Source organism: Colletotrichum lupini, chromosome 1, assembly GCF_023278565.1.
Source record: "Colletotrichum lupini chromosome 1, complete sequence".
NCBI classification, from domain to species: Eukaryota; Fungi; Ascomycota; class Sordariomycetes; order Glomerellales; family Glomerellaceae; genus Colletotrichum; species Colletotrichum lupini.
Window position 1 is genome coordinate 1,577,169 of NC_064672.1, and position 23,699 is coordinate 1,600,867.

Genomic DNA, 23,699 nt, shown 5'->3' on the forward strand with positions numbered 1-23,699 from the left:
AGAACCATGAAAGAACTCGTAATGTCTCGCACCCGGCTTCTCGGATTCAAGACTGGAAATGTCAGATCCCACCGCATCCCGCCGGCTTCCCCCCCCTCTCACTCTGAACCATGGACAAGACTTTCGCAAGGCCACTCAATTACAAGTTCACTAATCATCTCCCACACGGCTCACCACAAAAGTCGGAAAGGCGCAAGTTTGATTTGAATCCGGAACTCGGGGCAACAAACGCCATGTGCCTCGCCTCCCACCCCCGGGAATTTTTTGATTTTCTGATTATATCATCATTTCTGATTACATCCAAACGTGAACAGACAAAAGTACAAAGTACGCGGGGATAAGAAAAGCGACGTGAGAGGGGAAAAAAAAAAGGAATCGCCTCGGATTCGTTTTGTAAACCTCGGCGGTTCAATTCGGGTACTGGTTCACAGACATTACCGCCAACCATTTTCTTCGCTACTATCGTCGCATTGCCCGGATTTTTGGTCTCACTCTCTCCTAGTCTGTCGACTTTGTTATTTTCCCCTTCAGTTGCTGCACTCTCATCCGTCTCAATCTCACGCAGAGGCAGGCATCTTTTGGTTGAATGGCACCGATGGATGATAACCACTTTGGGGTAAGTATTTTGACAGGGTAGTAGGCCTCGAGTCTTGGTCATGCCGTAACGAAAGTCGGCCAAGAAACCTCTTACATGACACCGAGCGGGACCCTCACACAATAACCACCCGCTGCCTGCCACATTGCACCCTCCCAAGTGATTCATATGTCGCTCAATACCTTAGCTCCATTCTCACCATTGCAACTACCATTGTTGCTGCTGCTACTATTGCTATTGCCACTGTTACTACTATGATCGTTATCATCTTTCTTCATGTTTCATGTGTTCCTTGAAGAGCACGCCTTCAGCAGCGCAGTAACGTAATCATTATTATGGCATGGGTTGCAACGAGGGGCAATTGACCGACATCTACTTTGTCACTCAATTACCTTCCACAAAGGCTTCATTGAACACATGTTCTCTGTCTCAAAAAGAAAGAATGCGTGCTGAGTAAGAGACAACGGTGATGATTTTAAGTGTGAGTGCGTACGTGTGTACACAAGCAAATATCAATAAAGTATGTTCAATGAACATCTACCAATCATTCCACAACACCAACTCAACTTTCCACAAAACGTGACAATGAACGCGCAACGCACATCCTGTTCGCCTTGTAACACTTATGTACGAAGTTTGCGACATTTTTTGCGGCTGGGAAATCAACCAACCGCCAAGTGCAGCGTGCGTTAAGTAGTGGGACACACACGCCAACCCCGGATCGCCCTCCAACGGGATCTAGATTAATTCCCACCTCCACTGATGATGCACAGGTAAGCCGCACGCGGCAAGCAGATATGCACGCGCACACTGACCATCATGAGATCGGTCCTCAAGCTCTCCCAGTCGCCTTACGGCTCTAGCTCCGTCATCTTCAGCATTTTTGTAATGCAGGAGGAAGAACATGCAAGCATCAGTAACAAGTTGAACAATTGAGGAGAGAAACAGATTGCTACGCGCATTCGTTGTCTAGTACAGAGTACAGTGTAGCATACAAAACATTGCATATCAGAAAAAAAAAAAGAGGCACGTTCCTTTCTCGAGCGAGTCTCCACCAATTCCGTCGGCGTGCTGCTCAAGCGCACGCCATGTCCTGTCTGGGAACTCCTCCCAACCTTTTTTGCCTCCAGCCAATGCCCATGGAGACCCAGCCATCATGAAGTGTGTGTGCTTCCCGCCAGTCTATGATAACAAAAGAAAAGGCGGTTGTAAAACAAACCGGATGACTGCCCGCCCCTTGGTATCTTCCTGACCTTGTCCCGGTGCAGCCCGCAATATTAAAGTTGTATGTTATTTACCGTCCCCACCCTTGCCATGCACAAACTTTTCGTACCGCAAAAAGAAGAAGAAGAAGATGAATCCACACCAAGGAAATCTTTCTGGCCATCTGCATTCCTGGTAATCCCAAAAGACTCAAGGAGTGACTGCTGGCGATAGTGTTACATGTGCCGTCCCTAGTGAGCACCTGCCCACAGCTCGCCTTGACGGCCCTTAATATCATAGGCTCCAGCAGGGGGCTCAGTGCTCTGAGGGCGGCGGACCTGAGCTGGGTTGCCGTAAAACATCTGACCACCAAGCGAAGGCGCAGAGGGGTAGGCATCGGGATCAGGGTAGGTGTAGCCACCACCGTTGCTGCTGTGCGAGGGCGACGGCACGTGCGATGGAGACTGCCATCCGACGGAACCCATGTGAGGGCTACCGCCAGCACTGCCGGGGCCAGAGTGCTGCTCGACGCTGGGCTCGAGTGTCGGAGGCGGTCCATAGCTGGTGGGGTGCGAGGTAGGTCGCATACCAGTGTTGTAACCTCCAGAAGATGTCGATGCCGGGCTGCCAACATGCATGTCTCGCTGAAGGTGAACCGGGAGTGAGCTATTGCCCATGTACTGGAACTCGGAGTTGGCACGGTGCATGCTGTCGGCACTGGGGGACATCGAAAGGGTGCGCTGGCCAGGCGAAGGCGTGGTAAGAGGCGATCCACGGTTGGACATGGCATCGCCGTCAGAACGAGTCGTGTTCGGCTTGCCAGTGGCTCCACGAGCCGCCAGAGCAGCAGCGGTAGCCGCAGCGGCCTCCTCTACTGTACCAGTGTGGTGGTTTTGATGTCTGGTCAGGGTGGTACGGCGAGTGAACGTCTTCTGACAATCGGCATACGGGCACTTGTACGGACGCTTGCCGGAGTGGATACGACGGTGGCGGGCCAGAGAACTGCTGTCGCTGAAAGGCTAAGGCATTTATTAGCACAAGACAGGATTCCTCGTTGGAGAATCAGCTTACCTTGCCACAGCGCTCACACATGTGAGGCTTCTCTCCGGTGTGGACTCGCTGATGGACAGTGAGAGCAGATCGCTGGATGAACTGCTTTCCGCAATTGGGGAAGTCGCAAACGTGAGGGCGGATTCCACTGTGGATGCGTTCTGGAAGTAAAGGTTAGAGATGGAATTTCATAGATCAGCATACATAACATACCGTGACGGGCAAGATCACTTCGGCGGGCAAAGCCCTTGCCGCATGTGCTGCACGGATAAGCCTTGGTGGGCTGCTGAGGTGCCTGCTGCTCGGGTGCCCTGTATTGAGGCATGCCCTGAGACATATCATGCTGAGGGATTCCGGGCAGGATTACAGGGCCGGGTCCCATGTGGGAGACAGGCATCTGCATCTGCATCGGAGCGCCGACCATGGCACTGGGTGAAGGGTAGGAACGCGGGACGCCTTCCATTGTGTGACGGGAGTGTTGGGAGTATTCGGAGCCGTGGGGAGAACCGGCACGGTCCATCGGTGGTTCGGGCATGTTTCTCGCGGTGAGTTGGGGGAGTTGATGCATTTGACGTTCGGGAGTAGTTCCGTTGTGAATGTGTTGCATAGCGGCGGCACCTCTTTGATTCATCAAGTTGCCAATGTCCATTACCTCGCCTGGAATAGGCGACCTCATATTACGGCGAAGAAAATCGCTAGCAATAGTCGGGATCCCTGCGTGGATAGCCAGCTTGAGATATGTTTTCGGACGACTCTCCGCGTCAGGCGAAGGTGACTTTGAGTTTATAAAGACTGCGCTGTCTAGAGAGAAGGTTGTTAGCGTGATAATCTTCCAAGGGGCGAAGACTCTGAATATTGGAGGTGCGTGACGGCGAGTTTTTTGGGGGCAGCACATCGCCACGGGTGGGAGCGTTTGAGCAGCGTCCACAGGCAGGGTTGTGTAGAGTTCTCCAGGGCGGGGGTAGCCTGAGTTGGGCTGTGGCATGACTAGGTGTACCAGGAGTACCCGGCGGCGGGCTATTTGAATCAGACTGACGGGTTTCGCTCGCAGGCTTACCTTGTGCGGATGATGGATGAAATCCGGGACAGACCGATCACAGATCACAGACCAGTATGTTGCTCGTTCTCGAAGACTAGGCTTGAGCTTCGCCTGGACCGTACTGAAGAATTGACGATGTGATGATCAATCGGATCTCTAACAGGAATGCTCGTTTGATCGGTTGTGTTTTTGGTGATCCGAGATATATAGCGATCTCCAGCGTCGTCACAACTCAGTATCGTGACGTGGCGCAATAGAAAAATTTGTCTGTCGAAGGCACAGCCCACCACATATAACCCGGGAAGTCACGGAGTCAAGACGTGTGCTGATCGCTTGTCGTATTTGAGGAAAGGATGGGGATGCCTTTCTTTCGGATATGCGTGATTGAGCCGACGGGTGACGGGAAAGGAGAATGAGAGGGATAGTCAAGGTATAGAGGGCGGCTCAGTCGATATGATCTAGATGACGCGCCACTAGTTAGTGATCTCGTCGGCACCTAACAGTAGACAATCGAGAGAAAAGGTTGATGTGGCATGCACAGCAGAGCATGTGCGAAAGCCAAAGGATGAGTAAAGAGGAAGAAAAAAAAGGACTGGTGCCTCCGGACCGAGGGCTTGACCAGTTGTGTCGAGAGAGATGGGTGGGTGTTTGTCAAAGTTCGCGTGTAGTAGGTCTCGGACGAGAGATGAGGTAACAGGGGCCAAGAAACCTTGATCGGGGGTGCAGACGGTCCGGCAGGGTTAGGGAAGGAAAAGTGGGTCAATGAGGAAAAGCGCGGGAAAAATTGCTGAAGCAGCACCTGGCATGAGAAGCCAGGGCAGCCACAGCCAGGAGGCGCGGCAGGTGTAGGTGCAGGGTACGTATCGTTTGTGCAGCAACTGGCCAACAAGCCCGTCGACACAGCCACAAGAATGGAAGACGCGGTGACAAAATACTTTCGGTTGACTAACGAGCGGAAGCAAGGTGAAGCCAATAATAAAACAACAAGTGGTGGTTTTACAGAGGGTGAAAGGGAAGCCTCGGTCTGGGACTCGACATTGGCCTCGAAGCGTAATGACGAGGAGTAGACAGCAAGGGATGGCGTACCGGTATGCGAATGCAAAATGAGGATAGGGATAGACGAAAGGAAAAAATATGAATCTTTGACTTACTGCAGAGAGTGAGAGCAATGGGTATCTCAAGGATGACTATCGGTAGGCGTAGGGGAGTTTCTTTTCTGAGGATTGGAGATGGGAACGTTGCCCGTCGCAAGGAAATGGAGGAATGGGACAAAAATGAAGAAGAAAAAAGAAAGCACGGTTGACCTGAGTTTTGTCGGTGCTGCAGAGGCAGAGGAAGGGTATGAATATGTATGGAGAAGGAAGTCAAGGTGAGAGGAGGGAGCAAGGTGGTTGTGTAAGGTCGGCCCTTGGCTTTTTGGCGTTTGGGTTGCGAGTTGGCGCGTTGGCACTGGCGTTGGCGTTGGCGTGCAAAGGGTCGAGTGAGGGTCGAGGGTCGAGGGTTGTGTGTGCGTTGTATGGGAAAGAGCAAGGGGGAAAGGTGAAGGGAAAAGAAGCTGTGACGCAGCAAGCGGAGCGCAGACAGGGACGGACGGACGGGGTTCGGCAGGTGTTATAAAAATGTCAACCACGGAGACGATCCTTTTAGTGAGACCGGGGGGGAGATGGAAGAAAGGAAGGAATAATGGAAGGAAGGGGGAGGGGTGTGCGATGTACCTAGGGGCACGGCACGCACAGCACACGCAGTACGGATACAGCTTGCTGTTACTGGGCCTGTCCGTATTGCTGCTCCTGGCCCCTACTCCTGTTCCTGCACCTGAGGGACTGGTGTGGTTTGCGTAGTAAAACGGATCGGTGAGAAAAAAAGAATGGGGTCGATACGTCGAGTCGTCGAGTCGAGTCGGTACACAAAGTATCCGTACGGTAAGGTATGTATGACTGGTTTGGCTTTTGCGTTGTTGTAGCTTGCTGGATGGGTGGGATGGATGGATCGAAAGAGGGCTGGCGTCGGAATCCTTATTAATCTTATGAATCGAACAATGTCGTTTGGATACGCAGGTACGAAAAGAGGTAGACGGATCAGACTATGGATATGAGAAATTGGAAAGAAAAAAAAGAGGAAAGAGGACAGCGTGTAATATGAGTTTCTTGCATGCAAATTGGGCGAACATGTACCTTTGCTGCTCGACCCATTGCTCACACCACGCAACCACGCCTATCAGTACCTACCCTACACACATCTCTCACAAACCTCAGATACCAACCGTCTCTATTCGTAAGGTACAGACGATGTCCTCACACATCACACTCACACATGGACTTGCGCACACACGCAAAACGCACGTATCGTCAGTCTTGGAACAAGAAGAGAGGGTACATGACATGTCGAGAACCAGAGAGCGCACCCTCCCCCCAAGTCAGGTCAAGTGAGATCCCAAGTGCGGAAGCTTGGTGAATTGAAACGAACGGTTTAGCTGGGACAACTGGGGGCCATTGACGCTGAAGCAGGAACGAACGGGGGTGCGAGGTAAGGTACAGAAGTACATGGGTACGAAGGTACAAGGAGACGTCCAAATGGAACACACTTCACGCTCAGCACTTTTGCAAGGCACTTGGATACTTGGGTACTTAGGTAGCACATGGAGACAGACAGCCATCATGCTAAGGTAAGGTACCGCAGCACCCACCTAGAGGTCATGAGGTACTTTCTAGGTCGGGTCGGGCTGGTGTTGACGCATGGAAAGAGCAACGACACATGAACCGATTATGGGTAGGTACGAGGGTGCGTGCGGCCTGCCCCCTTCCAGGTGTCCCTTGTTGTCCTGGAGCTCTCCACTCGCCCCTGCACTGCTGGTGTACCTTCCTCGCCCTTTTCTCTCTCTTTCTGCGTCGCCCCATGTCCTACTGCGCAAGGTACTCCCTCTCCTACCTTACCTTGGCCGGCACCGGCTGTGACGATGTTTAAAATATCGAGGTACCTTGAAGTGTGCCTGCCACCGACTGCTCTTGCCGTACCTTGTCGATGCACGGTGTACATAGAACAGACAGTGCGAGGCCGATCTTGTCTCTTCGGCAAGTGGAAGGGGGCTCCAGTGCTCAGCTTCCCTGCCTCTGCTCCACACTGCTGGGCCTGCTCAACCTGGAGTCGGCGGCGATCGTCTCTGTGCTGCCGGTTGGGCCACCGCCGACCTCCAGGGGCTGTGACCATCTTTCGAGCTCTACCTAACTATGCGTGAAGCAACCGTTTATTCTGCGCCTTCCATTTCCCATGCATCTCTTATGGATACCTTAGAGGAAGAGAGAAAGTGACGGCATCAACTTCCCCTGGACAGATTTGCATGGCAACGCTAGACGCAGCGGCTTGCCAAGGTAATTGACTTGAATGGCAAGTGTCAGTGGCCAGAAAGAGACACTGCCTTGCTCCTGCCCCTGATGCCTCTCAACACATGTACATCGTGTGCCTTTTCCATACAACAGGAGAAGAAGTACCTATCACGACACCGCACCTTCTTCACTGTGAAGTACAGAGTAAAACACTCGTACGGATATGAAGCGACAACTCCATTCAACGTCCTGCTATGCTTTCATCCCATCCGATATGCCTCCTGTTCTGCTTCTTCTCAAGCTGTCTTCTGCCAAAGCCCTGCGGCTGACTTTTCGTACTGGGGTGCCATCGACAGTTTGCGGCTGACAGCTTGCCAACGCCGACGGAGCATCACAAGGCCACTGCCCTCGAGTCTCAACACCATCAACACAACTGACAAATGGGCCCCGACAATGCAGACAAACATCACGCTCGTTGTCAGACCAATCTGCACGCAATGCATCATCAATGGACGAAAAGGGGAATAGGGGACCATCTTTCATCACTCGAATCCGCTACCGCTGTCACCTCCGCTGCTCATCATCATCACCCTCAGCCCGCCGCCATGCAGACGCAAAGTAATACTGTACGAATGCATCCAACTCTCAAACTTCTTCGACCCCCTTCTTTTCTTCCATCCTTCCACACAGCTCAGGGGTACCTCGCCAAATCGACAGGCCTTGCTGCGTACCTTACCTTACCGATACCTCTCGGATGCACACAGTATGCCTCCGGCTGCCTGGCAGCTGCCCTCGCCTAACACAGACCCCAGCAATGCTATTTGGCTTTTCTCTCGTTTTGCCTCGTCATCATCAAACAATCGGGTTATTTCTGCCATCATCTCCACCCCGGTAGTGGGTCGCTCCTCTCCCACTCAGGAGCGAGAATGGCACATCCAATTTACCTTTCGCAACCCCACATACAAAACCTACGATAGGGCGGACCAGGGGCTTGGGTGCTCGCATGTGTTTCCTTTGCCTCGAGAGTCGAGAGTCGAGAGTCAGGTCTTGCCTCCCCTCAAATCGCTTTTCCTCCGGTCCAGCACTCGGCCAAGCTGTGTGGCAACCTAGAGAACTCACTCTTGCGTTGCTTTCTTTCGAATTCGATCAACCACGTTGGGCCAATGATGAAAGACAAAATGTCTTCGTCCTCTTAGCCAGACACATATCAACCATTGTTCATTCGGCACCGCACGCGAATATGCTGCCCGCCTATCGATGACTACGTCCGCAAGCAAGCATCTACGGAGTGCTCCGTATGAGCCGCTACCCAGCAGCACTCAAAGCTCATCAGATAAGCTAGACTTGGCGGTGCTTTGACCCTGCGCCGGACGAATGTTCCAAAGCTTCCATTTGGTCACTGCCCTTCTCGATTGGGCAGTCACCGTTGGCGCTGGCCGAGCACCCTCGAGCGTACGCTGTCAATGAGGACAGACAGAGTGTGGTCAAAGCCACTCCATTTCGCAACGCCATTGCGCTGCAGTACAGATACAACAATACGGGTTCCAAGACTGACTATACAACTGCCCATCCACTACAAAGTACCTCGCGAGTCCAAATATCCACCCTTGCTCTCCAATGGCGAAAATTACAGATGGAACACTGATGGTTGACCGCACCTCTTCTCACCACTCATCTCCCACACATCACACTCATCAAGAGAACCCGCGACCTAGCCGCCTCAGGTGCTGTCGCTTCCCTCTTGTTTGCGTTGACTTCCTCTTGGCGGCCGCTTCTACAAGTTCCATTAATTATGCCGGGCTGCAATGTTACGGCAACGAGGTGCAGAGTGCCATCCAATGAACGCTCGGACACCTCCAAATTTGCTACTACCCTCAGAGCACGTATCAAAGTCGCGAAACAAAGTTACGCTGGAGCTGTTTGAACGACCCCCTGCTTGTTATTTCTGGCCCATTCCTGTCCGGCTCTTGTCACTGACGTTTAGCGCACAGCCAGGTTTTACGCCGTATGGATGCCTTAGCATGGCCAATCTCGATCCAAGGGCCCTGTAAAAGGTGCGAGGGTGCGACAGTACAAGGTGCAGGGACTCCCGGCTGCTCCGCCATACCAAAGATTCAAAGGGGCATGGTCGTGGAAGGGCTCCATTGCGTCTGGAAAAGATTGGCTGTTTGCCAAAAACTCTGTGGACAGCCGTGTCGATGTCGATGCAGAGGCCCGACAATCAGGCACAAGCGGCTCGAGGTTGACAAGATGGTTTGGCTGATGCCGTCACCGTTGTCATGTGCCCAAATTATTGGAACCGGGGTCTGCCCACGGCTCTTGGGATGACAAACAGATTGGCACATCGGAAGAGAGACAGAAGGACAACAGTTGAATAACTTGCAATGGGTTCTTTCTCAACGTCCTCGATGGTTGTCGTACCGCTTGCTACCCCTCAGTTTTCGTCTTTATTCTTAACTGAATATCTCGGAAACCTTTGGCGACTCTGTGCGTCTCTGGCCCTGTATCCGTATGTCTTTTTCAAAGTAACAAAATGCTACATCGACTTTCTCGAGCTCCAAGGGCGAATATTTCTACACGCTAACGTTCGGTAGCGTAGGGAATAATTAAAACCCAGAGTCGAGTGACGCGACGGCCGTACGTCAAATAATTTCTCCTCGGATTGGTTACCCTTGACCGAAGCCCTGCATTGGCATCACCTAACACGGGCAAGCTCATAACAAATATGCATGGCTTGCGATGTCCTCATAGTTGTCACGCGTAAAGGTACAACAACGACGTCGACGACATCAAGACGCAGGTACCGTCTGTTTAGCGACGACCTTCATGTCCCAGGACTCTACCACTCTTAGGGCCGCCCTTTGCGCTAAGGACAAATGAACATCAGAGCTAGGGAGCAATGGCCAAAAAGGGGTGTTGCCAGCATCTCTGACCAAAACCCACAGGGATGTGAGCACAAACCTGGCGCAAAGTTGGGTGCGTGGAGAGGCCTAGTGGCCCTCGCAAGCAGCCGGGAGATTGATGCTAGGCCTAGCGGGGAAGGTTTCCAGAATTCTTCTAGAAGGCATCGACGGCGTGTGAGCCGCCGTGGAATTACAGCTGCGTCAAAGGGATGGGCTGCGCCGCCGTCTCGCCGCTTCATCTGCGACGAGGGTGGGGTGCTCGATGTCAACCTATCCCTGGAAGGCCTCTTTCTTCTCTCCACTCCTTCTGGAATACTTCGAGAAGGTTGGATGAATACAGGCCCCCCCCCCCGGATAATTGGCCGACGAGCACAAGATTACAAGGCAAGGCCCCAGAGCCAGGCACCTTGTGTCGTATCAGCCTTGAACCGGGGGGCACTCGCGCGCGCGGACTGGGGGCCCGTCTCTCACTGGCCCATTGGCTTTACCGTTATTGGGATCCATGGCAAAGGGGCGTGTGTCAAGAACGGGCCTTGAGGCCTCAAACACGCCGTTGACAGCGCGCCGAGGGCTTTGGACGTATGTTTGTCGCCCTGGCCGCCCGTTCGAATGCTCGCATGGCTGCCTTGACTTACGAACGGGACAGCCGGCTGCAGAGTAGGGTTTAATGTTGAAGGACTGGACGATTTGCGATGCAGTCAGGCTCGCCGCATGACCAGCGTCAAGCATCAGGCGCCAGAGCACTCACGAAAAGACACCAGACTGGCAGATAGGACCTTGTCGACCACAGTCAAGGTGATGTCCTGCGGCTCTGTTCCCGAAAGCTCAGACTGATTGAAAGGCCCATTGACGGCCGGCCCTCTGCGGATTATTACACACAGTACCCGTACCCGCCTCGTCAGGGCTCAGCTCAGGCACGGGCGCATCACGGCATCTCCCAGACTCCCACGGCTGAAGCAACCCACGGCTTATCACAACCGTCATGCATGGTCCATGGGGTGGTCCAGGTGACAAGGTCTTTGGACTAGCGAGCCTCAGCGGAGATTGCCGCAGGCGACTTTGAACAACGATTGTCTGTGCGAGCCGTCCAACTACGGTTACAGACAGCCCAATCTGTCGAAGCTCACGAGCTTTTGGTGGCATTGACCCCTAGTCCCCCCAAACTCTTGACCGCAAAGAGGTAGGAGAGCTAGCGCACGACTGTGAGTAGATCAATCGACGTGGCACGGACGATTCAAGATTAAGAACAGGCGCAAAAGCAGATGAGCGAAGCGGTCAGCCAGAGGCAGGAGACTCTGCTGAGGTGTGCTGTCAAACGATTAGGTGACAAGGTACGGATATACAGAGTACCGTGCCTCGCCTCAGCTTAGTGCTCTGTAGTTTGGGTGAGGTGAGTTGGTTGCGGGCAGTCTGCAACCAAATTGGTGCATCGCGCCTCGTCCCAAACGGCAAACATGAGCTAAATCGTGTGTGTACGACTCAGTCTGCGAGGCGTGTCGGGACAATCTGTTTCAGAAGATATGCCCAGATTGGTCGCCATGCACTAGTGGTGACGAATACAGGTTGAGTGTATCTCGCATGTTTGCCAGCTGATGGAATTGGGACCCAGGTCGAGTCTTGGGCGGTAACGAGTTGGATCCGACTCCATGCTCTCTGTGCTTGCGCATCGGCATGCAGATTGCCGTTGCATCATCAGCAGCAACGCGGGCATCAACACAACCCCTGACCACTTTACAATCTATCAAGCACTCGACCATGTCAACACGGGGAGCTCAAGGACCGACGCTAAAGCGAGATGCCTCACTTCTAGCGCAAATAGCCGTCGCTAGACACATCGGCAGCGGCTGGCAAGGGATGGAAGATTGGCGTGCGCCAACCGCCTGAGCTTGGAGGCTTGAACAGCTTCCATGATTGTTCCATGCAGGATTCTTTTCTATTCATCCTTCCATGGAGGATCACTTACGATTGTGCTACGCGACCCCTGGGCTTACTACGGCCAAGTTTGTTCTCTAGTTCAACGGCGTTCCAGGTTCCTCGCCAGCAGCCAGCGATGCCTTTGGTAGCGGGAGAATTGTCTACTCTCAGGTAAGGGCGCTCATGTTTCCTTTGTATCTGTGTCTATACTGAACAATGGAGGATCCTCGACAGTCCAAGGCACTCAGGCAGCATGCAGTCCGCACACTGTAAAGCCATGACCGGACAGTGTGTCCAACTGTACGAACAAGTCTAATGCTCTCGGCCGCTGGGTGGACAGCTGCGGGGTGCTTGCTCCCGCAGTTGCTTGACCGTGTCCTGTTGCTGGCCTCCTTCGATACAGCGAGATTCAGCGGGATCTAGCTTCATGCCATGGGGCTATGGCCAGTGCCTGCCCCTTGCCTAGCAAGTTCTGTTCCATTTACACCTCGTCAGCTGCGGCCGGCAGGTGGTGCTTTTTACCCCGTGATGCGAAGTTGCGAACAGAGGGAGGCACTTGCAGGCCAAGCGCAAATGGCCTCTGCTCTTCCCTTTCCCTATACTCCGCAGATTGTACTGGTATCTGTGTCTGTATCCATATTGTCCTCTCACGGTCTCACCCCATTGACCAAACCCAAACAACTTCCCATGCTCATGGATTCCTTGTCTGATACTTACCAGTCTTTTTAGCCTTGGCAGGCCTTGTCATGCTAGCAGCTTCGGTGAGGGCCGCGAAACCGAAGATCACGTCTATTTCCGTCCATTCTTTTTGTATCCGTACGTCTATTTCCTCAGGTGCCAAGAAGCAATAGGTATCGCGGTCGTCGACGACGGTTCAACGCATAAGTTCGCTCGAAGTAGCAAGACGGTTCTCGGACTCTGAAAATTGGCCCTTAACGATTCGACATCGAAGCCAGTGATGCGCGCCGACACCCTGCAATCGGGCCTCCCTCACTCACGGCTATACGCGTGACACGGAACGACCTGACGTCCGTCACCACCCTTCAATACAAGAGAAAAAAGATACCCGTCTTCTAGCTAGATGTCTCCCGTGCCGCACTGGGGACCGTCGGGCCTGGCACAGCAGACGAACACTGGGCCTGATCACCACCACGATCAGCGGATAACCCATCACATCTACCGTACCCAGATCAATGCCCCGCTGAGAATCGCCCCCAATCACCCAGGTATCCGTCTAGACTACGGAGTTCAGAGCGGTGTATCTTCAATTGATGCGGCAGAGACTTCAAGAAAGGCCAAGCCTCGGTCAGTCTGACGCCCACCCAGGGGAATGTATTGTGGCGGATACATATGTCAGCCAACTGGATGCGTCCCGCCAGCGAGCTAGTCAGGATAAAAAATTTCAGACATTCACCACGAGGGTATAACCAATAGTTGCGCCCCAGGCCCTCAATCGCAGCCACTGCGAGCAGCAGTTTGAGTACCTAATCTCTCTCCATCAACGGACGCTCCGTCGAGATACTTTCGTCCATTTCCGCAGACAACCACCTTATTTTTTTATTTTTTATCTTTCGATCTGGGCATGAAACGCCCGTGCCGAATCGTGGCCTTTGGGAATCTCGACCACTGTCAGTCGCAACACCAACCCGTCCCTTCATTGGCACGACACGGGGAGGCGCTAGCTTCGCCTTGCGTTGCTTGCCTTGCCTGGCATCGACCAGGAGAGGGCGATGAGTTACAACGTCAGGTCAAGGCTCACTGGCTCAGGAGTCGGGGAGTGCCAGACAAGGCTCCGGCAGTTGAAGGGATGTGCATGTTAAATCTCGTTAGACCCACTCACACGAGGAGACTACGTCTGTTAGCTAAACTTAGCTGAGTGGGATGAACTGAATCCGAGATGACCGCCGGCCGGCTGTGTTACGCTGTCTTTGTGTGTTCCTTGAAGGGCACAGTTGCACTCGAGAGCTGTCAACCGCTCATGGCCAGGCCTTCATCAATGCTTGCTCCATGAGGGTTTGATGGCTATCGTCAAATTATAGGGTCGCAAAGTTCAACATTATGGCCCGCCCGTTGGCCGTTCTGATCCCCAGCAGCCACCACCATCAAGAACAACGGAGCCACCCCAGACAGAAGCGCACACTCCTCTTCGCTGGGGAGACGGTGATGCATGGACACTTTCCTCCCCGGGTACACAATGCCTCAACGATCAAAGTCCAGGATTCGTCAACCATAATGGGCAACCCTTGACATGCTTTTCTGCTGGACCACTCTGCGGCGGTACCGGCATTTCCGCTGTTCCACTATCATCCTGGCAGCAAGGCAAAAGGTCGACACACCAGAATTGTCCAAATCCACTGGTATTCAGCAGCCACATCCGTACCCGTACAGTTACAAAGCACTTTCATGAGGCCGCGGCAAAGGCCTGGCACCCCAGTAATGATCCCTTCGTACAAAGCCATCTTGCAGGTGGGAGGACAACTCGTCGCGGGCAAAACGCAAAGAAAAAGATACAGGGCAGAGATCGGCAGGCAACGCGTCCAACTTTTGCCGCTCGGGGATGGAAACGTCACACTGGCTGCACACACACACACACACGCACACACGCACACACGCGTCTGATTCTTTTTCCTTTTCTTCCATTTGGCTTCTGGAAGGTATCGACGGCGCCGCCGCCGCCGCCACCACCTCCCATAGAAGTCGCCTGTTGACGAAACCTGGCTGGACTGGAGGCTGTTGACCTCCACCTTGGGCAGCATTGGGCTCTCAACAACGGTCATCTCAACCTTCGTCTCTTCGTCCCGTCCAGGTGCACGGGGGGCGAATTGATCGCTGAAGCATCTTCAAATTCTGAAACCACCATCAAAGGTTCATTCCGGCCGAATGGCGAGAACTGAGTCAAGAATCCTCAAACTTCACAGGTTGAACCGCTTGCTCCACACCCTCATCGGGGCCGACGGCCGCTGGGAGATACCCACCTCCCTCTTCCAGCTCATGGTACGAATACAGTTTGCTCTCTGTCGTAAGCGTGGTGCAGCGGTCATCAGACTTGCCAGTATTCCTTGGAATCCACAGGCAAAAAAGAAAAAAGAACAAAAAAAGGATGTTGAATCGATATGATTCCATGCCAGGATTGAGCTGCTGAATCCCTCCGGATTTTCAAATACGAGGCTATCATACCTACGCAGACAGCCTAGAATGCGACCCATCTGTGCTGTTCGGATGAAGAAAGCCTCAAAGGTCGAATATCAAGCTTTGCCTCGCTCCATCAGCCTTGCCTTTGACTTGCGAGCGAGCGTCGTAGCGTCTCTCATGGGCCTTGCGTAACGGTACGGGCTCCAGCGGGGAGATCCATGACGATGGCTCAGCTAGAAAGGCTGCCTGATCTGGCCTGACTCTGCGCGGTTTGGCCGCTCAACAGGGAACCTCGATCTTGCGGGAGCAATGCCGACCCCGGCCAGCCTGGGTCGCGTCCGTCCGGCTGGAATCATCGACATCCGACACCATGGTTCACCCGTAATTACCGAGTAATTCGATCAGTCGGATGAGCGAGTCTGGGGGCGCTCAAACCACCCGAAACCTGCAAGAAAACACACTCGATGCGCTTTGTGCCTACAGCCCTTCGACGTCGCCAGACGAAGGGCATGTTTGTGTTCGAGAATGAGGACCCGGCCGCAGGACTCGTTGTTCCGAGGCGCGTGCGGCAGAAACGTTGGCCCTTCCGCACCAGGCTGTGCCACCTTCATGCTTGGATCAGGTTCCAGGGTTTGGCTTGACGTTGCCGAGCGGCCGTGGGCATCTGCCAATTCTCCGAGGCCCGCTGTGACGGTCCAACGAAGGTTCCGGGCACATCCTCACCAAAGCACTGAGCTCAGTCAGGGCTGCATTTCGATATTCTTTTCCCGGTTTCCTCGTCGCTCAAGGAGTCGTTTGACGACGAATCAGCTTCCCGTGGTGCGGTTTCCCAGTCAGACCAGCAGGTGTTGCAAGTCACCCGCCAGACAAGTACCCGATGTGGCTAGAAAAGGCGAGACATCTGCACTGGGGTCAACCGCAGCTCCGCCAATAAGCAAGACTTCGTGACCCCTAAAATGCCCCCTTGATGGGATAACGCGAACTGGCGCAGGCGGTTCAAGTGCATCATCAGTCCTTGGCCATGAAGGAACATTCTCGTCTTTGAGTCGTGTCTCCAGGCCGGTCTCGACCGGACAAACGATAAGCTTGGGGATTTGCAACCACCCAGAGTTACATTCCGCGGTCGATCTCCACGATCGCAAAGACCATCAAGAGGCCTTGCGTTGTTCGTCATCTCCCTACGGATACTAGGCGGACCGCTCCGTAAAGCCAACCCGGAGCCGGTGCGTAGTGCCCAAGGACGGCCCAGAAACACACAGACCAATCGTGCCGAGTAAACGTGTTGCGGCCGGACAGGATTGACCACATCCGTATGAAAGGGGCACCTGTAACTCGTCAACTTGGCTTTGGAGAGGCTGCAAGTGACACTACATGCCTATCGATTGCTTTGGCCTGCCATTCTTGAGAATGGAGGCCTGATACGTTGCATCAAAACCACATGTGAGAAACCTACTGATAGATCCGCGGTGCATAGGGGACGGGAAATGAGGCGTTGAGACAGTCGAAGCTCGGTGAAGATGCGCTTTTTAATTAATACGATAACTCATCCCCCTTCTGAACGGGGAGAATCATGCGAGATAGCCAGTCATATCTGCGACATTGAGACCCACGAAACCCACCTCCCCGGTTATAAAGTCTCGAGAGATGAGTCCGACGTTTTTCATCCGGGGAGCGATGTGCACCTTTTGACCTACGTGGATGGCAGGCTAGGTTGACCGAGCTTATGGGCATGGCTGTCAAATGTGCGGGATGTCAGCCCGATTCGACAGTGTCTCGATCGATGAGCCGCGGGGTCGCGTCGGATTCGCCCTTTTGTCTTGACCGAGGAAAGGATATCGGCCGGCGGCCATCCATCCTACCCATTCTCCCAGCAGGCCAGCGAGCCAGCGCATATGCGAGAGTGTTTCTTGCGCCATTCGGATCCAAAACTCATTTTCGCCCCATCATGACCTCTTGTGAAGTGGAATCTCGCCATACTTATTTATCCGCTGCATAGGCAAACTGCAGGACCAATTAACCAGGTGCCGCGTCTTTGCCCTGAGAAACCAACATGCAGGCCCAGCAACATTGTAATGTTTGTGGGTGTCAGTGGGACAGCGCACAATGGCCAGCGTTTGTGACCCAACAATAGGAAAGCAGAAGTGCGGAACTTCGGTCGTGCTACCCGCCTCCGCATGATCTACGCCGCCGAGCTCTTTACCTTTTCTCTCCGACGACCCCCGAAACGGCCCCGGTCCTCACTCCTTTTTCGCGTTGACTGCAACCCCCGCGTTGCGGCGTCGGTGGCCACCACCACCGCCCCTTGTCCAACCACACACCTTTGGTCTTTTTCTCGTTTCTTTTGGAACGCCTTCGTTGTCTTGTCTTTTCCCCTGACTTGGGTTGATTCGGTCCCATCCAACCGGTCAAGGAACCAAAAAAAGGTGACGTTTCCGAGGAAGAGGGTGACGCCCTTGGCGCAGGATGGAGGAGGAATGAGACAAGAGGAGGGCCGCGCCGGACCTAGCGTGGCCCTGTCATTGAAATGTCAAGGCTGTCAAATGAGCCTGGCTAACTGGGTTTGCCCAAGCATGAACAGGAGAGACGTCTCATCGGGAAACGTACCCGTCCACGACCACGACGAGGCGTGGATTCCACATCTCACCGACGATCGACGGGCTGGAGAAAAGGTAGGTGGTTAGGTACCTTTGGGCGTTGCATTCTTGTTTGCCTGTCTGACTTTTCTGTTTGGGCTGTTCAGCTGCTCAAGCTGCTGAAACCCTTTTAACCTCTTTTCGCAGTCGGCGATCGAGTAACGTCAAGGCCAAGGCCAAGGGTGGGGGTTGCTTGGGTTCACTTGGTGTAAGTCAGGGATTTGGCACTTTGCCTTGAATCGTCAGTGGCACTACTACGTGCATGCATCATTCTCCTTGCCCTCGTGGCTACCACCCAGCCCAGAGAGAGAGCGAGGGCCGAGTGGGATATGGCTTCAGGTGGACAAACACCACCGCCTACCTCGCTCGGCGCGCTTGTGGATATATGTGTTTGCCAGAGGAGAGGCGTAAGGAGAGACTTCCCATGCCCACCCCTCCCCTTCCCATCCACTCAAATATCGCAGGTCTTATAATGAGGATGAGATGAGATGAAGGGGACAGGAGGTTCAGCGGGGGTTGAAGGGAAGGGAAGGGAAGGTGCAGAAAAACGTGAATAACGGCATGCTCTTGATGACGAGTGATTCAGGAGTTCTTCTCTGGGGGTGGCAGAAACCTTGCGTCAGTCGAAGAGGGAGATTATGTATAAAAGGCATCACCTGGGAGCTCCACCGTTTGAGCTTCTTCCCTTTTTACGAACACTCATCAACTTCTACTCTACCCCCTACACAAAAGTCAAACTATTCCTGTTCCATTGTCATTGCCATTGCTTTCACACATTTTGAACCACCCGTTTCCTCACCGACATTCAGAACCCACGTCATTCTCATCGGGAAAGAACGGGAGAAACGTCAACCAAGACGGCAACCTGCAGTACCAAAGCCAACAACCCCCCCTTTCAAATCTCCTGTCCACCTCAAGTCACAAGAAACAAGAAAGGAAAGAGAAACGGAAAAAACAACAACAACAATGGCACCCCAATCAAAAATGGTCAACATGCCCGCTCACGGCAGCGTGCTCGACATTGGCGGCGGAAGCATGTCCTCCGCCATCCTCGAGGACCTCCAGCGCGTCTTTGCCGTGGCCGCCAAGCACGAGAATACCGGTATCGGCGGCAGCGTCGAGGTCCCAACCATGCCCGACGAGCTGCTGTACAACGATGAAGGGCTGGCCATCTGGGCGGAAGTCATCTTCACCCCCGAGTTCTATCAGACTCGCGACGAGATGGTCTTGTTCGAGAAGAATAGCGAGGAGATGGCGACCGTTTACATTCCCAACGACGCTACCATGATTGACTTGGGAGCTGGGTAAGATTACTCCCTCCCTTGTTTATATTTCATATGTTAGGGTAAGGATTACTTGCTGATTTGTTTTCTTTTCTTCATCTACAGTGACATGCGCAAGGTCAACTTCCTCCTAAAAGAACTTGCCAAGCACGGCCGCAACGCCACGTACCTCGCCCTCGACATCTCGAACCACTCCCTCACCTGCAACCTCGGGGCCCTTGCCCCTGAGCACGCGGCCGGCAGCGTCCGCATGGCAGGCCTATGGGGTGACTTCAAGGCAGGCCTCGCCTTTTGTGACGACATTCCTTCTCCTAGAGTCTTCCTCTCTCTGGGCTCCGTCCTCTTCAACGACCCTTGGAAAAAGGCTGTCACCTCGCTCCGTGAGTGGGCTGCCCTCATGCGCCCAGACGACCTCATCCTCGCCGGCATGGACGGCCACGACGTCACCTCGACCAAGGTCTGGGCTGCTTACCACACCCACCCCGCCCTGTTCGAGAAATTCTTCCATAATGGATTCAAGCACGCCAATGTCCTCCTTGGTGAGGATGTCTTCAAGCCCGAGGACTGGGATATCTGTGGTGAAATCGAGGAGAACGAGAAGCGCCATCGCTTCTTCCTCAAGGCAAAGCGCAATGTCGTTGCCGAGAAAGAGGGCAAGACGCTGAAGCAGGGTCTCGAAATCGACTGGTTCGACGCTCACAAGCGCAACGAGGAGGACGTTCACAACATGTGCGCCGAGGCGGGCCTCGAAGTCGTCAAGTCGTGGGCTATTGAGGGTTCCGACATGCGACAGTACCTCATACGCACTGCTGCCATTGAGAACTCCATTGACGAGACGGATAGTGCCATCTACGTACGCGGGGAGTAAACCATTCTCGGTAGCTATACAGGCACACTGTATGTACATAGAGGTAGATGTGTGGTCCTGGTTCTGATCTCTCATAGTGTGAGGATGGGGAATTCTTTCGGAGGCGGATGGACGACTCAAAACATGACGAGATGACGGAAGCGCACTCGATTCTTTAGAGGCACGATAGGTAACAAATGCTTGCATTAGAAAGCAAGAATTGCAAACAAAGAGTGCTCCAGAATGAATAGCATGAAGTATTCTGCGAAAATGCATCTTTCTTCCAAATGTTTGGTCATCAATGCCCCTATATTTCCTCTAGATCAAACACAAAGTTCCTTCGGTAGAAATAATGTGCGCCACGAGTGGCTCCCACCAGGAGTGTCGCTCTGAAATGAGGTCAGGAAGGTCGGAAGGAATGTTGTCATCAACGTTGGCCGTTATCCAATGACGGATACGCAGAAGGGAGTTGAAAGCAGGGGGCACGCTCTGGGATATCTCTGGTTAGAATTTACACCAGCTATAGGATTCTCATCACTTTACTTACCGAGCGACAACTGGTGCTGACGACCGATCGAAACCAGTTCAGGGCACAAAGACTATGTGCCTCTGTCGTGGCCACAATTCCTAGGAGGAAGACCGGGAAGAATGGAGATTGCGCAGTGAAGAAGGTGCCATAGGTTGGCATCATGTCAATGCATTTCACCAGCTGGTCAACCTCAGATACGACGTCTGGGTGAGAGCGAGGTAGTCTCTCGAGGCGGCAGCGAAGGTAGATGAGGGCCGCTAGACGCCATGCTTCGGCCGTGACTTCCGTCATAGATTCTGCGTCCATCACAAGGCCGAAATCGTTTCGCTTAATGCGATCTTCGATAGCGCGTTTGTCTGATGTATCTCGAGATTGATCCGATCGCGTTGTGGCCGAAGAGGACGGAGACTCGGCGGCGGGCTGTGTCCACTGATGCAATCTGCCCAAATCTTGGCGGACTATTTTGCTGCTCGATTTCATGTGAAAATCGTTGGTACTGGGGTCCTCCCACAACCATGCTGCCAATTGTGTAATCTGAGCAAAACGAGAAAGAAGTATCGGCGACATGCCGCATCCACCATGTATCCTGCGAGTCTCCGGCTCAGTGCCCTGGCACAGCCAAGAAAATTGCTCTCCTGTGTCTTTCGAATCAAGAGGAGCCATGGGAAGGGCTATGATGGCGGCCCTGGCGGCGATGATCATGTTGCCCATCTGCATGTCGGAAGGCTGAATGTTGGAGGGTACCCAGAAGCGATGACCCGGATCCGACTTATCCAGCAAACGACAAGCGAGGCGAGCACCTTCTAGCCAACGAGGAACCGCACTCGGCGGCCGACGTTGCTCTGGGGATACAACATCGATCATGTTTAGCAGCGTCACGGCGGCAATCAGGCTGTTTGACTCGTGTTCCGTGGGACTGGGATTCCGAGCCTCCTCTCTCAAAGCCATCGTCAAGAGTAGGACGGCTCGTTTATAGTGTGCATTGACTACCTGTCGAATGCTCTCTTCGGGTTGGTAATCGAGGACATATGTTCCAGCAAGCGCTAGCATCGCGTGCTTGACACAAGAGCTGTCCTTCATTATTCGGGGGATGTTGACGAGCCAGCAGTTGGTTTTGTGGAGGACACTCCGACCAGAACACCATGCCTTGACGTCTTGAGAATGTTAGCCATTCTCCATGTTGGCCAGATGTACCGAGACTCACAAAACTGGAAGAGATTTTTGTCACAATTGTCTTCAAGGCCTGCCTCGAACAAGAACGTTTGAGAACATAGTTCTGACAGGAGAGCCTGGGGATCAGACGGTTGTATCGCCGCCTGTCGACGCGGTAGGTTGGCTGCCCTCGACTTGCCGCTGTGGAACTTGATGTATCCATCAATAATAGTTCCGGCCTGAATGCGGGTTTTGCCCAGGACGAGACGATCCGCATCATCGGCGTTGTCCTCGAAGGGATTCGTGAGGTCCAAATCCTCCGCCGAGTCGGCCTCTATGGTAGGGAGTCGCGGAGAGAAAATCACATCTGGCGGCGGGTGAGGAGAAACTGATGGGCCATACGGTGCCCCATGTCTGGTCGATGTCGTCGACGGATCAGTGATTGCTAGTTTGTTGTTAGTCAAGGATTCGTCGGCAACGGTTCCTAAGACCTCGTGCTATCATCATCTATTCCGTCTTCTTCCATCCCTTCTGGTGTCTACCAGGAATCGCACTATACTGGACGGGAGCGGCACAGGCGGCTCAGGATACGTAAAGAAATCCGTCCAGCTTACATGGCTTTGATCGTGCCAGGGGCTGGTCACCCTCAAGGGGTTTAGACACTCGACGTCTTTGCCGGGGAGTGTTGGCTCCATGAGAGAACCATGGAAACTCGGAGTCTCCTACCGGGCTCCATATTTGGGAATCCTGGACATTGATGTTGGAGTTGTTGTCTCCAGGCGAGGGTGTAGAGGCAGGCGTCGATGAAGGTGTAGTTGTAGGGACAGAAGCGGAGGCTGTTGAAGAGGAAAAGAGAGGAGGATCCTCGTCCATGGGCTGGCTTCTCTTCCGCGGCCTAGTAGCCATGACTGTCGCACCAAGCATGCCCTGGACGGGGAGGGACGGAAAGCAGCACGGAACACGGGATGCCCAAGGGCATGTACTTTGTCCGGATGGATACACGAGACCAGCGTGCCCAGGTCTGTCCACAGTCCAGAATGGAGGAGACGAGGTCGTGGGGGAGTGTGTGCACGGGTGCCGGGTGCGATAGTCTGATATTCAAAAGTGGATAGTGGTGGAGGGAGCGCTGCGAAGTCCCACGTCTGTGGTCCACGACAGGGCCAGGGGGGAGGTGAGGTCGATGTGGGACGCGACCGGGTATACCTTGGCTAAGAGCCTAAGGTAAGGGAACAGATGCGGAAAGTGGAGACAACGGGGCTGTTAACGTTAGCGCGAGCTCGGGGAGGAAGGAAGCGTGGACGTGGTGCAGGTCGGGTCGGATGAGGTGGGTCCTACCGGTAAGGAGGAAAGATGGGCCCAAAGGAGAGAACAGCACCAGCACGGTAACACCTGCCACCAGTACCTGAGCGACCGGCCGGCAGGAGCGGACGAGATTCTAGCAACGGCCAGCAGCAGGCCCTAGCAACGCGCTACTGTCAGGGTGAACTCAGGATGCCTTCCCGCGCCCGCTAGCTGAGGAAAGAGGTGGAGACCAATGTTCGTACACTTGCCTGCCTCGAGATAAAGTAGGGGGAAATGTGAACGTGAATGGAAGCGAATGAGAAAGAGCCAAGGTAGCTGTGGAAGGTAGAAGGAATGGAGTGGGGTGGCAGATGAGGCAACGCGACAATCTGCAAGTGACAAGAGACAAGAGACAAGAAACTTCCACAAAACTTGGTCGAGTGGACAGGAGATCGGGTGACGGAATGGGAGCTCGGATGGAAGTTTTCAGAGGCACAGAGCAAGCAAAGTTGTGAGTACACACGCCGCGCCGTGCGAGTGTCGCTCCAAGTGGTCGACTCCGCCGTGGAATCGTCCTGCGTGCAAGGTGCGTGCTGTCACCGGTACGGAGTACGGAGTACGGAGTACGGACTGAACGGAACCAAGGTGTTGGTGCTCTAATTTAGTTTGGTAGTTCTTGGTGATGGCTCCACTTGGACTGGAGGATGGTCAGAGCCAGAGTCAGTCGGACACGAGAAGTCTGCGTTGTCCTTTTTTTTTCTTCTTGAACTTGGCCCGTTCTTTGTCCAACGAATCCGCCTACCAACTGAAATGCT

General features: G+C 53.7%; 10 protein-coding genes across 10 annotated transcripts; 6 read left to right on the forward strand and 4 right to left on the reverse strand.

Annotated features, from left to right (window-relative positions):
• Nucleotides 1-154: 154 nt before the first annotated feature.
• CLUP02_00444 (uncharacterized protein) lies at nucleotides 155-763 on the reverse strand (the record flags this gene model as incomplete). The annotated part of the gene is made up of 1 exon (XM_049279492.1): nucleotides 155-763. One exon carries the CDS (start codon nucleotides 761-763, stop codon nucleotides 155-157), a length of 609 nt encoding a protein of 202 aa, XP_049135449.1.
• Nucleotides 764-1,220: 457 nt separating this feature from the next.
• Nucleotides 1,221-1,531, forward strand: CLUP02_00445 (uncharacterized protein; the record flags this gene model as incomplete). The annotated part of the gene is made up of 2 exons (XM_049279493.1): nucleotides 1,221-1,279; nucleotides 1,420-1,531. The coding sequence occupies 2 exons, from the start codon at nucleotides 1,221-1,223 to the stop codon at nucleotides 1,529-1,531; spliced, it is 171 nt and encodes a 56-aa protein (XP_049135450.1).
• Nucleotides 1,532-2,049: 518 nt separating this feature from the next.
• On the reverse strand, nucleotides 2,050-3,383 carry CLUP02_00446 (uncharacterized protein; the record flags this gene model as incomplete). The annotated part of the gene is made up of 3 exons (XM_049279494.1): nucleotides 2,050-2,817; nucleotides 2,870-3,009; nucleotides 3,062-3,383. 3 exons carry the CDS (start codon nucleotides 3,381-3,383, stop codon nucleotides 2,050-2,052), a joined length of 1,230 nt encoding a protein of 409 aa, XP_049135451.1.
• A 2,792-nt stretch (nucleotides 3,384-6,175) lies between these two features.
• On the forward strand, nucleotides 6,176-12,949 carry CLUP02_00447 (uncharacterized protein; the record flags this gene model as incomplete). The annotated part of the gene is made up of 31 exons (XM_049279495.1): nucleotides 6,176-6,312; nucleotides 6,361-6,406; nucleotides 6,483-6,510; nucleotides 6,631-6,845; nucleotides 6,926-7,086; nucleotides 7,294-7,687; nucleotides 7,739-8,308; nucleotides 8,384-8,560; nucleotides 8,631-8,751; nucleotides 8,792-8,857; nucleotides 8,910-9,038; nucleotides 9,089-9,168; nucleotides 9,231-9,358; nucleotides 9,421-9,491; nucleotides 9,546-9,611; nucleotides 9,962-10,038; nucleotides 10,156-10,438; nucleotides 10,490-10,632; nucleotides 10,674-10,770; nucleotides 10,833-10,908; nucleotides 10,955-11,102; nucleotides 11,142-11,249; nucleotides 11,324-11,436; nucleotides 11,494-11,503; nucleotides 11,597-11,675; nucleotides 11,791-11,870; nucleotides 11,933-12,198; nucleotides 12,262-12,315; nucleotides 12,431-12,535; nucleotides 12,596-12,679; nucleotides 12,781-12,949. 31 exons carry the CDS (start codon nucleotides 6,176-6,178, stop codon nucleotides 12,947-12,949), a joined length of 4,281 nt encoding a protein of 1,426 aa, XP_049135452.1.
• A 159-nt stretch (nucleotides 12,950-13,108) lies between these two features.
• Nucleotides 13,109-14,274, forward strand: CLUP02_00448 (uncharacterized protein; the record flags this gene model as incomplete). Its single annotated transcript, XM_049279496.1, has 2 exons — nucleotides 13,109-13,332; nucleotides 14,067-14,274. 2 exons carry the CDS (start codon nucleotides 13,109-13,111, stop codon nucleotides 14,272-14,274), a joined length of 432 nt encoding a protein of 143 aa, XP_049135453.1.
• A 633-nt stretch (nucleotides 14,275-14,907) lies between these two features.
• CLUP02_00449 (uncharacterized protein) lies at nucleotides 14,908-16,436 on the forward strand (the record flags this gene model as incomplete). Its single annotated transcript, XM_049279497.1, has 8 exons — nucleotides 14,908-15,032; nucleotides 15,156-15,324; nucleotides 15,397-15,532; nucleotides 15,574-15,735; nucleotides 15,782-15,846; nucleotides 15,900-16,029; nucleotides 16,082-16,103; nucleotides 16,187-16,436. 8 exons carry the CDS (start codon nucleotides 14,908-14,910, stop codon nucleotides 16,434-16,436), a joined length of 1,059 nt encoding a protein of 352 aa, XP_049135454.1.
• Nucleotides 16,043-16,459, reverse strand: CLUP02_00450 (uncharacterized protein; the record flags this gene model as incomplete). The annotated part of the gene is made up of 1 exon (XM_049279498.1): nucleotides 16,043-16,459. A coding segment is annotated over one exon (417 nt), but the record flags the coding sequence as incomplete, so codon positions are not given.
• A 2,317-nt stretch (nucleotides 16,460-18,776) lies between these two features.
• Nucleotides 18,777-20,101, forward strand: CLUP02_00451 (uncharacterized protein; the record flags this gene model as incomplete). Its single annotated transcript, XM_049279499.1, has 3 exons — nucleotides 18,777-19,096; nucleotides 19,181-19,928; nucleotides 20,021-20,101. The coding sequence occupies 3 exons, from the start codon at nucleotides 18,777-18,779 to the stop codon at nucleotides 20,099-20,101; spliced, it is 1,149 nt and encodes a 382-aa protein (XP_049135456.1).
• A 139-nt stretch (nucleotides 20,102-20,240) lies between these two features.
• Nucleotides 20,241-22,527, reverse strand: CLUP02_00452 (uncharacterized protein; the record flags this gene model as incomplete). Its single annotated transcript, XM_049279500.1, has 4 exons — nucleotides 20,241-20,411; nucleotides 20,470-21,605; nucleotides 21,656-22,048; nucleotides 22,218-22,527. 4 exons carry the CDS (start codon nucleotides 22,525-22,527, stop codon nucleotides 20,241-20,243), a joined length of 2,010 nt encoding a protein of 669 aa, XP_049135457.1.
• Nucleotides 22,528-22,568: 41 nt separating this feature from the next.
• On the forward strand, nucleotides 22,569-23,065 carry CLUP02_00453 (uncharacterized protein; the record flags this gene model as incomplete). Its single annotated transcript, XM_049279501.1, has 2 exons — nucleotides 22,569-22,622; nucleotides 22,874-23,065. The coding sequence occupies 2 exons, from the start codon at nucleotides 22,569-22,571 to the stop codon at nucleotides 23,063-23,065; spliced, it is 246 nt and encodes an 81-aa protein (XP_049135458.1).
• Between the last annotated feature and the right edge of the window lie 634 nt (nucleotides 23,066-23,699).